The sequence below is a fragment of the Amaranthus tricolor genome, chromosome 2 (assembly GCF_026212465.1).
Source record: "Amaranthus tricolor cultivar Red isolate AtriRed21 chromosome 2, ASM2621246v1, whole genome shotgun sequence".
Lineage (NCBI taxonomy): Eukaryota > Viridiplantae > Streptophyta > Magnoliopsida > Caryophyllales > Amaranthaceae > Amaranthus > Amaranthus tricolor.
In genome coordinates, this window is record NC_080048.1 from 11,119,817 (window position 1) to 11,134,782 (window position 14,966).

Sequence of the window (14,966 nt, forward strand, 5' to 3'; positions counted from 1 at the left end):
TTTGAAAATAAGTTGTAGAGTTAGAGTATCCTGGTGGAAGGTGTAAAATTATTTCTACAAATCCAAATAAATTGTACCTTTTTAAGTTGAAAGGAATTATAACATAAGACGTTGAGGTAAAATATGAGTTTGCTCTTTGTATCATTTACCTTGGTGAAACTTTTGGTTTTATATTATCGTAAAAAAATCAATGAAAATTCCTAATATTATAAAGAATTAGTAAAAGGTTGTATTATTACAATAAATTTTTCTTAAAAAAATAGGGAAAATAAATATATCATAGATAAATAGTAAGGGTGAAAATGCCCTCACAATTATCAAATACTTCACTTCATATGGAAAATGGTTTGAGCATCCATATTGATGACCTTTTTAGAGGTCATATGACCAAATTATGGCAAAACTCTTATTAATAGTGACCCAAAATTAGGTAATTCATGGAAAAGGTTGGGCAATTGGATCAAGATATGATGACCTCTTCAAGCAATCGGTCATCTCTTCTTTTTCCAAACCATGTGTCATGTATTGCCATATAATTGGGTGGTGTAGAAAAATAAATTTTTCTTAATAGCTAATTTCTGATCAAAAATAAATTTTAAAAATTAAAAAAAATATATCAACAGTTTTATTTTTTCAAGATCTTTAAAATGAGATCAATTTTGATATTTTTTTGAAATATTTTCAAAAATCATAATTTTTTTGCTAATTTTCTACCTCTTTCTATTGATATAAAATCTCAAAAAAATCCTTCAAATATTAAAAAAAAATTCAAATAATATAAATTTTTTCAAACAAATGAATTTAATTTTCTTAAAAATAAATTAATCTAGTTCATGAAAATATAGTTATTAAGAAAATAAATAAAAGAGGTGGATACAATAATAGAGAGAAAGTATGGTGAGAAAGATAAAATTAAAAAGAAAGAGAGATAACATAATAATCTTTTAAAAAAGTTATTGTTAATAAAATTAGGTTGAAAAATAAGTTTTTAGGAAAAAGAAAAAGTATAAAATAGTAGGATGACTTTGTTTTAGTTCACTAATAATGAGTAAGACCTAAAACCGCACCTCCACACTTTAGGAAGTTATGTTTTAAGCGAAGCGGACCGTCTCTTTTCAGTTTCTAACCATATTAGTTTCATTCTTGGCTCAGAGAAGCTGGACTTGTTTCCGGAGCAACTGAATCTCCTCTACATCAACCTGCCTTCTAACAATATTTTTTTATTCTTCGATCAGGTCATCCAAGTTCTTCAATTCATATTGATTGTTTCGAATCTTTCCCTTTTCTTTGGCTAGGTTTTGGTTTTGTACAATTTTCTTCTCATCTCAAATCATGAGAACAATCAATTTTTTAACATTTTAATTTCTGAGTTTTGATTTTATTTATTCCTGATGGTTGTACTGTATGTTGAAGAAGTAATTTTCGAGTTAATTTATTAGATTTTGTCATTGGAATACTGTTTTTACTTTAGAAAGAAGTGAATTTCTGTAATACACTGGTATTAGTATGTGACGAACCTCTGTCAGAGAAAATGTGATTTATGACCGATATTACTAACACTTTTCTTCCTTTGATGCAGAGTTGAATTTTTGAAATTTCATTTCCATGATTCCATCTTGTAAGGCATAAGGAAAAAAGAGGAACAAGATGAGCATTGTGCCGAAGGAAACGATTGAGGTCATAGCCCAAAGTGTAGGGATCAATAACCTCTCTGTAGATGCTACACTTACTCTTGCTCCTGATGTGGAATACCGAATGCGTGAACTTATGCAGGTTATCATCTTTTCTTGTCTTTTTTTACTTTTACGGCCATTTAGTTATTGGTACAAAATGGTGGTATTGAAATGATTTATTATATAAAGTTTCATTGAAAGTTCCATGTTTCCCCATGGTGATGAATTTTAGTTTTTTTTTTATTTATTTACACAAATTTCCATTACCACTAATACCACCGAATGTTAATGCTCTAAAATGAGTTTTTATGAAGGAAATAAAATGATTGACATTAGACAATCATGACCATCAAGGTAGCCAAGAGATTTTTTAATAGTTTTCATTTCCATTACCACCGTTTATTATCACTTGCCAAACGGGCCGTCCTTTTCCTATATTGTTGTTTGTTATTTTCAATTTTCTTTTCTTGGTTTTCATTTTGGACAGGAAGCTATCAAATGTATGCGTCATTCAAGGAGAACTGTTTTGACAACAGATGATGTGGAAACTGCATTAAGCATTAGAAATGTTGAGGTGTGTTTCTAAATGTTTGGATTGAGTGACCTGCAGTTTGTATCCATTTTTTATTGTTCACAATGTCACTATTTAAGTGCTATTAAATGACATATTACAATTTGTCTTGTTTAAGTTCATTTTTTTTTTCTCTCTTGGAATTTAAGTTCTTCATGATTAGTATAAACATAGAACTACATTGATAATGAAGAGCCTTTTTGAGTTTTTGACAACTTGATTAAGCGTTCTTGAAGTGTGACTTTTAGGAATGATTGCACAACTATTTATCAGGTTGGAATGTTGTATACAAAAGCTTGTAGTTGGGCTCACAAGTCATGCAACGGATGCAAGTGATTATTGTATAAGTCATGGAAATATTTCAATATGTACTTTTTTTGGGGGCGGATGTAATTTCACATCTTTGATTCTTTGATAAATGTAAATGATTCATTGTTCCATACCATCATTGAGATCTAGTGCTAGATTTTTAGTGTAGACTTGTAGTTATTGAGAGATATATTTCACAGTTTAAATCCTTCATTTAAGGAGACGATATCTCTCTATGAGTTTTGTGAGACTTAAAATTTTGTTTCACCACTTAGGCACATAAAGTGTATAGTTTCAACAAGGTACAAGGTTTCTTGGAATGTAAGGGTTAGAGCTCATGATTACACTAGTAATTACAAGTTTTGTGTACCGATATTATTTAGTTATGTCAGATTTGAATTTGGATACTTTGTTGAGACACATTTACTTAAAACTGACATCATCTAGGTCCTTAGTTATCTGCATTCAAATATTTTTGTATGTTCATGAAAGCTCATATGTCAAGTGTTCTGCCTCAATTAATGACTAAACTTAGAAAAAATAGAAATTGCTCATAGTGGTAGCTTTCTAATCAAAACATTTTAAAGATTTTAGTTTATTTATTTTTCTCTATGTGCTGATTAGAATTTGCTGTGGACGAGTCTAGTGGAATAGATATTGTGGGTGAAACATATTCTTATTTGAAACCAAAAATAGTTTCTAGGCTTTTTCGTGAGATAATTTGGGTTTTGGTCGCAATTTCCGTAATACAGTAATGCGGTTAATACAATGGTCACATCCCTTTGAACTAGGCTAAAATGTGGTTTCTCTCCACCTTTACATTGCGGGTAGATTTCATACCTGAGAAGGAAAAATGATTGACATTTAAAAGGCGAAACAAATTAACAAAAAATGTGGAGTGGAATAATATTGCATGATATTGAAGTGACAGCTGGCATTGGGTCTGTTGATAAGTAACGAATTTTATTATTTTCTGTTATGAAGTCATCCTATAATCTAGGTTTTAGTTTAGATATAAATAGAGGGCATCTGTATTTTGTGAGGGTGTGAATGAATTGAGATAGGCATTGTGTAGGAGCCTGCAGTTGCTCGAAAACTGTGCCATTTAAGTGAATGAACATTCATTCTGATTGTCTTTCTTTGGTTATTGTTCTTTAACTCAGACAATATGATATGGTGCTGCCTTTTTAAGTTAATTGTTTTCATCATCCTTTTCTGTTCATCTTCGCCTATGATATTTAGCTACTTATTGTTGGTCTGCTTTTGAATTTCTTCTTTGTAATGATTCAGCTATCTCTTTTTGTCCCAGCCAGTTTATGGCTTTGCGTCTGGAGATCCTTTAAGGTTTAAAAGAGCTGTAGGACACATGGATTTATTTTACGCTGAGGATAAGGATGTGGACTTCAAAGATGTAAGATAACTGAACCTAATATTTCGTGGTGAATGAAATTGTTCATCCAAAAATATATAATTTTTAATCAACATTTAGATAATTGAAGCTCCTTTACCAAAAGCACCACTTGATACATCAATAATGTGCCATTGGCTAGCAATAGAAGGGGTGCAACCTGCAATTCCAGAAAATGCTCCTGTTGAAGGTATGTTTTAGAGGCTCCTTTTGTTTGATGTAATATTCTGTACTCATCCTCACTGTGTGTCAGTATCTCTGGAAGTTTAACTATACACATTTACAATCAAACATTGCGAAAACTTGATATTTAGAAGAATTCCTAAGTTTGGATGGTAGGAAAATCTTAATCTTCTCTCTTTTAGTTGATGGAATCTTGTTCTGATTCAACAATTTCTTGAGATGTGCACACATTTTCTATTGTAAAGGAGTCTATTCTATTTTCATATGATATGATATTGAATGGCCACACCATATTTACATCCTTGGTCACAATATGCTTGTAGCTGTTGGCGTGATTTAGATGCTTTACTAATTACTACCATTCGTGACTCTAAAATGAATACCATACCGAAGTTAAATTGGAAATGATGTATATGTGGTGTGTTTTCTCAATTTCAGGGTTTTCAAGCATGTCTTGAATAGAGAGTCCTAGTTTGGGCATTGTTTTCAATTTCATGTTCTTCCCTATTTCTTGAACCTGTCGATATTTTAAAATATGCTTCCTTTGTGTTTTCTTGTTGCACCATGTGGTTTGAGCATGCAAAATAAGAAATGTTAATAGAGTATGGTCCTCATGTGGGTAGGTGTAGTGTGAACATAAAAAGAATCCATATAAAGAAATGTTGCACTTATTCATAAAGTTTCCAAAAAATGAAAATGATGCACTTAGAAAGAAAAATATAGGACTTAAAGGGGTCATGTAATCGGGAAGAGGTTGAAAATTTGGAAACGCATATGAATTCAACTCCCTAATCTCCCGTAGCTGTGTGATTTGCTGTATTTTAATAATATTTTTTCCGTACTTTCCCTTTTTATGTCCCCAACAATATTGGTCACCTTGATCAACTTTGACTTCCATTGCTCCACCCTAAACCCCCCACCATTACAGTTCTATGGCATTGTCACAACCCCTTCCTGCCACCGTTAACACCATTTCACTAACCCACTGTAAAGGCCTCCCTTGCACGGAACTATGTCTCATTAGTATTGCCACCAAACTAGTATTAAAAGTTTGGGGGGGGGGGGGGGGGGGGGGGGGCGGGGGGGGTGGTGTCTGGAAAGGCATATGTAACAACTCCCTTGTTCACAATTATTATTGAATATCTATTTTCCCACTTTCCCCTTTTGGAGTTCCTCTTGTTACCTCTATAGTCTTCACTAAGTTACAGCCCCCTAGAATTCAATAATTCTTCTTAATTCTTCCACCAAGAGTCATTGTGAAGGTTTCAAAACTTTTGCCCAAAACATGTGTAGATGGCACGGTGGAGTGATCATTGAGCGATTGAGTGAGTTACCTGGATTTAATGATTAAAAGGTTTGAAGGTGGTTTTAGAGGGTGTGCTGATGGCTGTAGTGGTAGTGCTAGTTGGGATAGTCACATTGATGGTAACTGTTTAACTCCGTACCAAGCACAATTGCACAATTTACAGGAGTTTTTTGGTGGAGGGTTCTACTTCCTTTTTTGCTGACAAAGTACCATATACATCTGAGAATTGAAGTGGTTTCCTACTTTCCTTTATTTACACTATCAATTAATTTCCTTTTTCTTGAGGTGAAATCAAACAATCTCAAAGTCCTCTTGCTAATCCAAAAATTGGCGCTTGGAAAAACTCATGGTCACATTTTCATTTCTTAAACTAGGGAAGTTGAATACTAACACTTTGTTTAGATGGAGGGAAAGGAAGGGGATGGATTTAAGTGATGAAAAATCTTCTGTTTGGATTACAAATGGGGAGAGGGATGGATTTGAGGGATATTAATGGATTATCATGATCGTACATTTTGGAATAGAGGTTGAAAAAACTCAATATTATTGACTTGGGTAACTTAATAAAGCTTTGTCCCTTACAAGTTACATCCATATTCCTTTTCAGTACTCACAAAATTATGTAATACATCACATACAAGAATTTATACGATGCTCATGTTCAAGTAACAAAGAGGTTTAGACGGGTTATGATTTTTCTTCCAAATTTGAAAAGATTTTTTTTATTTAAAGGACACAAATTCTTTCCAATCTCCTTGTTTCTTTTCCTTCTTAACTCAATTTCTATCTAAACGAAGGATTAAATTTTTTATTTCCCTTCCATGCTGTATTTACTATCCTATAGAAGTATTTTTTTGTTCCCCTTCCCTCCCCTTCCTTCCTATTCCCCCACCCTCATTCTCTTTGAATTGCTATTTATACAGTATTAAGGGGAAACATTTTCTTTTACAACTATGTTTTTCCACCTTTGGGATATTTATAGTCATGAGATATAAGTTTTTTCTAGAACTTTCATTTTAAATATAGAACTCTCAGAATACATATCATGTTAACAAAAGTTGAAACAACTCATAAATTTGGAAAGTATATAATTTTTTTGATTCAGATTGGAATGCTCAGATTATACAAAACAATTCTTAAATATCTCAGAAAAAAATTTTCGATTTGAATTTTTCTTGTCTCCACAGTTCCTGGATGTATTTCTTTTTTCTGCTTTTGTATTGCCCGTTTATGTTTCCGCGCAGAATAAATGCTAAGTATTCAAGCTGGAATATTTTTTTGAATTTGTATTTACTATTATAAAATATAACTCCAATGTTAATGGTTTCCTGCATACAATATTGTTGCTGAATTTTAATTTTGCATGTGCTTGGTTCTGTAAGTCTTGCATCCTGTTGGCTATTATGTATTGTTACAGATTCTCATAAAGGTTGAAAACTATACTGATTCTGATTGTTCCTACTTTTTATTACATAGTACTTTCTGTTCCCAATGGAAAAAGGTCCGAAAGTAAGGGTGATGGTCTACCCATTGACATCAAAGTACCAGTCAAACATGTACTATCTAGAGAGCTTCAGGTGACCTAATGAAATGATTTTTTAATGTTCTTCTCTTCAATGCCTTTTACTAATTTATTTAATTATATATTGTGTAGCTATACTTTGACAAGATCACAGAGCTTGCTATCAGAGGTTCTGAAACTGTTCTTTTCAAAGAGGCATTGGTCAGTTTAGCAACCGATGCAGGGCTTCATCAATTAGTTCCATATTTCACATGTTTCATAGCTAGTGAGGTACCATTTGACTTTTATCTTGTTCTGAGACATAATTGTGTCGAGAATGATTCTTTCCTATAATGGTAGCTGATTTTGTTCACATGATTGCCATAATCATGCAGGTTCCTCGTGGTCTAGGGGATTTTTGTCTGTTATTTGCTTTGATGCGCCTTGTGCAAAGTCTGCTGAAAAATCCCCACATACAAATTGAGCCTTATGTAAGTTTACTTTTCCTTATTTGAGTCCTACTGTTATCTATAATTTGTAGCTCGTGTTAAAAGTTAGATTGTCCCACATACAAATAATATCCAGTAATCCATAAACAATATACATTCTATTAAACGTAAAAACAAGAAGGGTAAAAACACACTCTAGAAAAATAAAACTATACTATAGAAATACTTGACAAACAGTAATACATAAATCTCTATCGTCAAGTTAAAAGTACTTGTGTAAACCTTAAGAAAAACAATCGAACCAAAGCACAAACTCAAAACAGACATAATTTATTAAGACATAAGTAATCTAAACGAAAATCTTAACAAAAACACAATTCAAGTCCAAACAATAGTATTGTGATTAAAAATTGCAACATCCAAGAATTACTCAGTGACCCACAAAAAGTGATGCATGATTCGCAATTTTTGTCCAAGAAAACTCATTTGGGCTTAGCAACTAACTGGAGGAGTGCTTATATAAAACAAATAGAGAAAAGGAAGATGAGGGAGAAAGAATCTCAAGATCGTAACAGGAGTGCTTATATAAAACAAATAGAGAAGGAAAAGATGAGGGAAAACAATCTTAAGGTCGTCAATTCCTGTACCTTGATTGCTTTTATCATTGTTTTAGGTTCACACAATCTAAGTAAATTAAATGCTACAACATATTGTTTAATAAATTGCAATTTCATTCAGTAAAAAGAGAATCAACAATAGTTTTTCTGACGTGAATTTCAGCAATTTCTAACAAGTATATGGACCAACATACCAGCTCTTCTAATGTTCGTACACATGGATTCTTTTTTTTTTGGAAGACTCCACGTGGATTCTTTTTCTCCATTCATTATGATTTTCTACCAACTCAATTTTTAAGTCTATTCCTATCCTTTTCCACTTATGCCTTCCAAGTCATCTTTGATCTTCCTCTCCCTCTTTTTAAGTCTCATGACCTCCAACTTTCTATCTTCTTGTTTGCTTATACCTCGTATCTGCACATTCCTAAACCATCTTAAACGATTCTCTTTCATCTTTTCCTCAATATTTGCAACTCCGAAACCATTTCTTATATCTTCATTTCGAATTCTATCCTCAAGATATGCCCACCCATCCATCGAAGCATTCGCATTTTCGCTACTTTTATCTTTCTGCTATGATACTTTTTAAAAGCCTAACATTCTGATCCATATACTAGCATCAGCTTAGTGGATGTTCCATAATACTTACCCTTTAACTTTAAGGGCACACCTCAATCACATATACTTCCATCCTTATGCTGTTTTTAATACTTATAACACTTTTCAAAATATGCCAATAACATGTAAATTGTTGTTTTCTCTATTTATACATAACTGAAAATTACCGAACTTCAATTCATTGATTCAGTGTATTGAATTTTACATGACTTCCTTTTTGTTAAATATCATTCACTAAAAAGTCTAAGCAAAATTTGTGAATTGTATAAAAAAAACAAGTGTTGTAAGTATAGAGAAACGAAGGAAGTAGTAAATTTTTATAAAGCAGGCAAAATATTTACGAATCTGTAAGAAAAAAATACTTCACCTTTTAAAAGAAAACAAGAGGTGTATGAACAAGAAACACACAAATATGTGTTGCACGCTTAGTTTCGAACTCAAAGACCACACAAACACGATATTTTTCTTTCGTTGCATTATCAATTGTCTAACCTGGCCAATAACATATTACTTATTTTTTATTGCAAAAAATATGTTAAAGGGTTATAATCGAAAATTGCTTTAAGATTGTTGATTAATGCTCTTCCTCTTTTGACATTCTAAATTAGACTTGTGTAGTGATGAGATTTCCCATTAATAAGGAAATGGGAATGTGACCAAAATTATGGTGAAACCTTTCAGAGAGTTGATAGCATCGGAGAATAAGACAAAAAATAGGATGATGGAAGGAATATGTTATTTAAATGAAAATAGAGAATGCGTTTATGGATGAGACTAAAAGAGAGATGTAGCACCGTAACAAAAAAATAGCAATAGTTCAAAATCACAATAGAAATTGTGTACTCATGGGGATGGATGGAGTATTTCCATTCAAATCATTAAAGAATTTTGCAAGAGTGAAAAAGAATTGAATGAGTTTAGGAGAAAAAAGTAGAAAAGAGAGTTGAAAGGCCAACAAGGAGAAAGCATACGATAAATTAAAGGCCCCATTTTCCTCTCTTAATCTCCCTCGTTCTATATTTTTTCTTGTTATTAATTTTTGGCTTATTTTTTTGTTTATTTTACCAAAACCCATTTCATTTTGGTTCCTTCGAATGTTGGGCTCGAGACAACTACATTGATTGCCTTCCAGGATCGGGCTTGAGTATAGTATACAATTTGTCTATATTCTTTCACAAATTCTTGTTTAGGACCGTCCCATTAATAGGACGAGTCCAACAAGAGAGCCTAAAGCATTTTTAGCTATATATATATATATATATATATATATATATATATATATATATATATATATATATATATATACATATACATACATATATACATACATATACATACATATATACATACATATACATATATATATATATATATATATATATATATATATATATATAGATATATATATATACATACATATATACATACATATACATATATATATATATAAATACATATACATATATATATATATATATATATATATATATATAAATATATATAAATATATATATATATATATATATATATATATATATATATATATATATATATATATATATATATATATATATATATATATATATATATATATATATATATATATATATATGATTGGTTTTAAGCAAAATGCGATTGGTTTTGTAGATGTAATTTTACACAATATGTTTCATTTTGTCAATTATGTGTACATTCTTAAGGCATATGTGATCATTATTAAAGTGTAAGTGATCATTATTACTATATAATATTTCCACTAATAGATTTTTGTTCTCATTTAATTAAAGAAGCATTTGAAAGAGGTCAATAGTAAGCACTTTGTGGTCAATTTTAAACTTTATGTGATTGATTTCAAGCTATATATAATTGTTTTTAAGGTGTATGTAATTTGTTTTAACGTGATAAATTTTTAAGCTGTGTGTGATTACTAGAAACCTCTATGTTATCCGTTTTAAACTATGATTCGTTTTATGATGTATGTGATGGATTTTTATCTGTTAGTTTTACACATTTAAATTTTAGCTGCGATGAATTTCTAAACTGTATGTGTTCAGTTTTAAACTATATGTGACGGATATTTAGCTACATGTGAGCGCTTTTAAGCAGTATGTGATCTTCACATGTAAATGATCATATTTAATACATATGTGATTAAGGCTTTGACCTTGTTATTTTATACGGAAGATAGATGCTAAAATAAACGTACCTACCAAAGCATTTAGTTTAGGAGACCCTATTTTCTTTATAAAAAATTTGGAACTTTAACTGCATAAACTGTTAAATGGGGATGTTTTCTAATTATCCTTTTAAGTTTTATGGTATTTGGACATATCGAGCCACCATTGGAAATTTTCTGTGATGCATTTTTTCTGCTTCATTGGTTATCATGTGCTGTAAATTTGGAGTTTTCAATGAATTCATGAAATGGGTTTTGTAAATTTACTATCCTTTTTCTATGGGAACAGCTGCACCAGCTGATGCCTTCTGTTGTGAGCTGTTTAGTCACAAGAAGAGTGGGCAACAGATTGGCTGACGACCATTGGCAGCTGAGGGATTTCACAGCAAATCTAGTTGCTTCAATTTGCAAAAGGCAAGTGTTTCTGAACTTCCTTGCATCTTAGAGATTAATATACCATCTTATGATGACATTTTCTTTTATCAACATTAAACCTGCTTCTAAACAGTGGATTTGCTTACTAATTACAATGTCTAAAGCTGTGTATAGATATGAATTGAGATGTGCTTCAGCCTTCAGCTCCAGGTTGTGTGCCTAGATTATTTTTGTTTGTAAAAGAACTAACGACATTAGAGGATTGAGAAATTCTGTGGGTTGAATCTTTACTATGCTGCTCTTTCTTCTATGTGTCTACTAATTAGGCAAAATGCCATCACCTGGCTAAGAAACCCTAGATACGAAAGAAAGTGAGAACATGAAAACGAAGGATTCACCGAGAAGAGGTATGGTGCAAGTTATTGACGATGGCAGTCAAGGATGGGTGCTCAATAGGAGGGCAAGCATCTTGTGTAATTGTTGCATACCTCAAGGGTTAAAAAGAGAGTTATATAGCCATTTAAAAAAAGGAGTTATATATGGTGGTCATTTGTGTTCCTCTAGCTTTATTTTACTGTTCTGAATGAATGTAACGGCTTTAAAGAATGCGAGAACAGTTACCAGATATAGGGAAGCAACTGGGGGGACAACCATGTATTGTTGGGATATAATTTCACATTGGAAAGGCCAGTCTAGCCAAATGCTGTGAAGTGTAGACTCAATTTCTGGACAGTTCCTCCTCCCCTCCCTCTATTTGGTTTTTTGATGATTCGTTTCTGGATTCGGACTTGTTTTCCAGAAGCTCTTTCCATTAAAGTTTTAACAGTCTTTCAGTTGTGTTGCCTAGTTGCATCTTTTCCCATGTCTTATTTAAGAGAATCGATCTGGTGGCGTGGTTTCATTCTCAGCAGAGGGATCGTATTAAGAAGAACAGAAGGTGTGTGTAATAATGATGTATACGTTGAGATTGATGTGTTGAAAACATGAACTTCCTTGAAAGAAATTGTGGATAATGAAATCAGGCAGAAGGTTGAACTCACAGATTTTGAGGATGAGATAAGAAAGATCCACATTTGTTAGTTTAGGCATGTACCCTGTTGAGTGTTGACCACAAGATACATTGATAAGTAAATTGAAAGAAATCGAGGAGGATGGAGGGAGTTAATCATAATTTAAAGAGAATCGATCAGCTCACACTAGATACAGTTAATAGGGGAAGAATTCTTTGTGGATAACCATTAATAAATTTAAATTTTCACGCTGTTTTTTGTGGTGACGGTAGTGGGCTAAGTAAATCAATGCAAGCTACTTTAGTTATGTAAGTAGATGCTCTATGTCTTGCCGAACGGCTCGTACTTGTCAATGTGCTAAGAAGTTTTTTTTAAATAAAGTTCTAGTTATATTCTGATTTATCAATATGTATCGTTTTGAATTCCTTACAGATTCGGGCACGCATACAGCAATCTCCAGCCACGTATAACAAGAACTCTAGTAAATGCGTTTCTGGATCCCAAACGAGCCATCACTCAACACTATGGTGCAATTCAAGGATTGGCTGCCCTTGGACCCAGTGTGGTAAATTCTTATATCGTGCTTTTGCAGTGTATATTTTATGATTCTAAACCAGTTATCTGATATACGATTGACATTGTCCATGAGCGATATTTTATCGAATAGCTTTAAGATTTCTCCTGTCTATTGAAAACCCAAAAGGAAGAAAAGGGTAAAGCATATTCCTGTTTATAAACAGATCGAAATACTACGGTGGGAATATTTACCATCACTCATCTACAATAACCTACTGATGATGAGGAAGGTCTGGATGTCTTGTGTGTGTGAAACAGTGCTTTTGTTTTAACATCTCTTCTTTCGTTGTTGTTTATGTTGGTGTTATTCAGCACAAAGCTGCAGAATGTTATTTCAATCATATCCATATTTCTTTGCATTTGTGGAGATCAACATTGTGATTTAAAAGCGTCTGGTTTGTCTTATATTTTGGAATCATTTATGTACATCATATTAAAGATTTGAGCATTTTACACTGCTTAATAGGTGCGCCATTTTATTTTTCCAAATCTTGTGCCATATATGGAGCTTCTTGAACCTGAAATGCGTCTTGAGAGTCAAAACAATGAAATGAAGAGGCATGAGGCCTGGAGAGTTTATGGAGCATTGTTGGTTAGTGCTGTCTTCTCAGTGCCTCAGCAGAGTACTGAGGTTTGGTTTGTATACAGAGTAGTTTATGACGTAACACAAACTTATGATGTGATGTCTGTACTTTTGTTTTCAGCATGCAGCTGGGAAATGCATTTATATTACACTTAAGTGCTTCCCTACCATGCCATCACCAGAGTCTCATGAAATTTGGGGTAGAAATAAAAGAGTGATGACATTGGCACTAGGTGAGTAGCTCAGAACTTAATATTTTTCTAGTGGTGCATTATTCAGCTTCCTCCCTTTTTGTTCCCCCGCATACACAAAAGGAGCCTTATGTCGGCTGATGGCTCTTTTCCTGATTTATTTGGTTATTTAAATAAAATATGAAACTCAATGGAAAGATGGTGCACATCAAGTCATTCAGTCGCTTCACCGGTTTCTTTCATCTTTGAAGATGTGCCCATCTTAACTTCTTTGAATAATTGAGTTATTTTAGAAATATTTGTGTACGAGAGATTCACAGGAGGAAGGGAGGTTTGATATCTCTATACTTTTATGTTATCTTTGATAGGTAAACGTAAGGTAAGTGTGGAACACAGAGAGGAGCAACCACCTCTCAAAAGAGTAGCCACTGATGGCCCTTTGTTGGACAATTCTACACCTTCTGTCAGAGAAAATGAGGTAGAAATACCCGCAGCTAATAGCAGTGACCCTGATTTAGCCGCAACTTCCGAGAGGATGACAGCATCCCAGAAACAAGAGAGCAAAAATGACATAGATCAGATTGACAAACAGTATCGAAAGTCGGAAGCTATCCTGAATCAGGTTTGGAAGGACGACTTGAACTCTGGGAAAGTTCTTGTATTGATGCTTGAGCTATTCGGTGAGAGTATGTTCCCCTTCATTCCTACTCCTGAGTTATCATTATTTTTATGACATTTGTAGAACCTTATGTTCCCATGTACATAGTCATGATATTTAGTTGCTGAAACGAGTAGACATTCTAACTTATCTCAGGAGCTTCTATTAGAGCTGGACTATGTTCCTGTATTATTGTGGGCTTTCTGGTCTGATAAAACTAATGTGTTTTATGGGAGGAATATTTATATTTATTTTCAATCAAATGAGAGTCTATTTTATGCATTGGGATTGGATCGTGTCGGCTGGATACGGGACGAGTCAAACCTTACAAAAAATCTCAAATAGGCCGCACCCATTCAACCCGTCCTGCCCAGCCCTACATTATATGCTCTTTTCTAATTTCACCCACAATACATTTTCACTCTTCAGCTCATGCTTCACATATTTCTTCTATGTATTTTTTTCACTTTAGTAGCAAAGTCAAAGATATAGAGAGAATATTTTGTTGAAAAGCAAAGTTTTAGGCCATACTTGTATAGGAAGCAAATGTCTATAGAAGAAATAAAAGTCAAACTAAGAAACAAGACAGATAGAGGATAAAATTAAGAGAATATAATTATTATCAAGAGTAAGAAATGGTTGTATAATGATGGAGGAGGATTGAGGAATTAGTCCTCATCTTTCAGTAAATATTTGTACTAGTGGAACGGAGTGGAAATATTTCCCTACTCTCTCAAACTAAGATGGCTATCTTTCTTTTTC

At 32.8% G+C, this 14,966-nt stretch overlaps 1 protein-coding gene across 5 annotated transcripts; it reads left to right on the plus strand.

The window, feature by feature from the left end:
• The first annotated feature begins 1,058 nt into the window (after nucleotides 1-1,058).
• Nucleotides 1,059-14,467, plus strand: LOC130805292 (transcription initiation factor TFIID subunit 6). 5 transcript variants are annotated; one of them, XM_057669988.1, is made up of 13 exons: nucleotides 1,059-1,295; nucleotides 1,580-1,773; nucleotides 2,161-2,247; nucleotides 3,863-3,964; nucleotides 4,043-4,151; nucleotides 6,927-7,027; nucleotides 7,105-7,242; nucleotides 7,347-7,442; nucleotides 11,101-11,225; nucleotides 12,629-12,761; nucleotides 13,239-13,364; nucleotides 13,477-13,588; nucleotides 13,915-14,467. In XM_057669988.1, the coding sequence occupies exons 2-13, from the start codon at nucleotides 1,648-1,650 to the stop codon at nucleotides 14,277-14,279; spliced, it is 1,620 nt and encodes a 539-aa protein (XP_057525971.1). In that variant the 5' UTR covers nucleotides 1,059-1,295; nucleotides 1,580-1,647; the 3' UTR covers nucleotides 14,280-14,467. The 5 variants fall into 5 exon arrangements, with proteins under 5 accessions (XP_057525971.1, XP_057525969.1, XP_057525972.1 ...); XM_057669986.1 differs by having other exon boundaries at nucleotides 1,059-1,235; XM_057669989.1 differs by having other exon boundaries at nucleotides 1,252-1,415.
• The last annotated feature ends 499 nt before the right edge of the window (nucleotides 14,468-14,966 follow it).

What these genes read in the sequence shown, in the direction of transcription:
- LOC130805292 (XM_057669988.1), top strand. Translation starts at nt 1,648, where the DNA reads ATGAGCATTGTGCCGAAGGAAACGATTGAGGTCATAGCCCAAAGTGTA. An exon ending in GAATGCGTGAACTTATGCAG is followed by an intron (nt 1,774 to 2,160) that starts GTTATCATCTTT and finishes CATTTTGGACAG; the next exon opens with GAAGCTATCAAATGTATGCG. An exon ending in AGGATGTGGACTTCAAAGAT is followed by an intron (nt 3,965 to 4,042) that starts GTAAGATAACTG and finishes ATCAACATTTAG; the next exon opens with ATAATTGAAGCTCCTTTACC.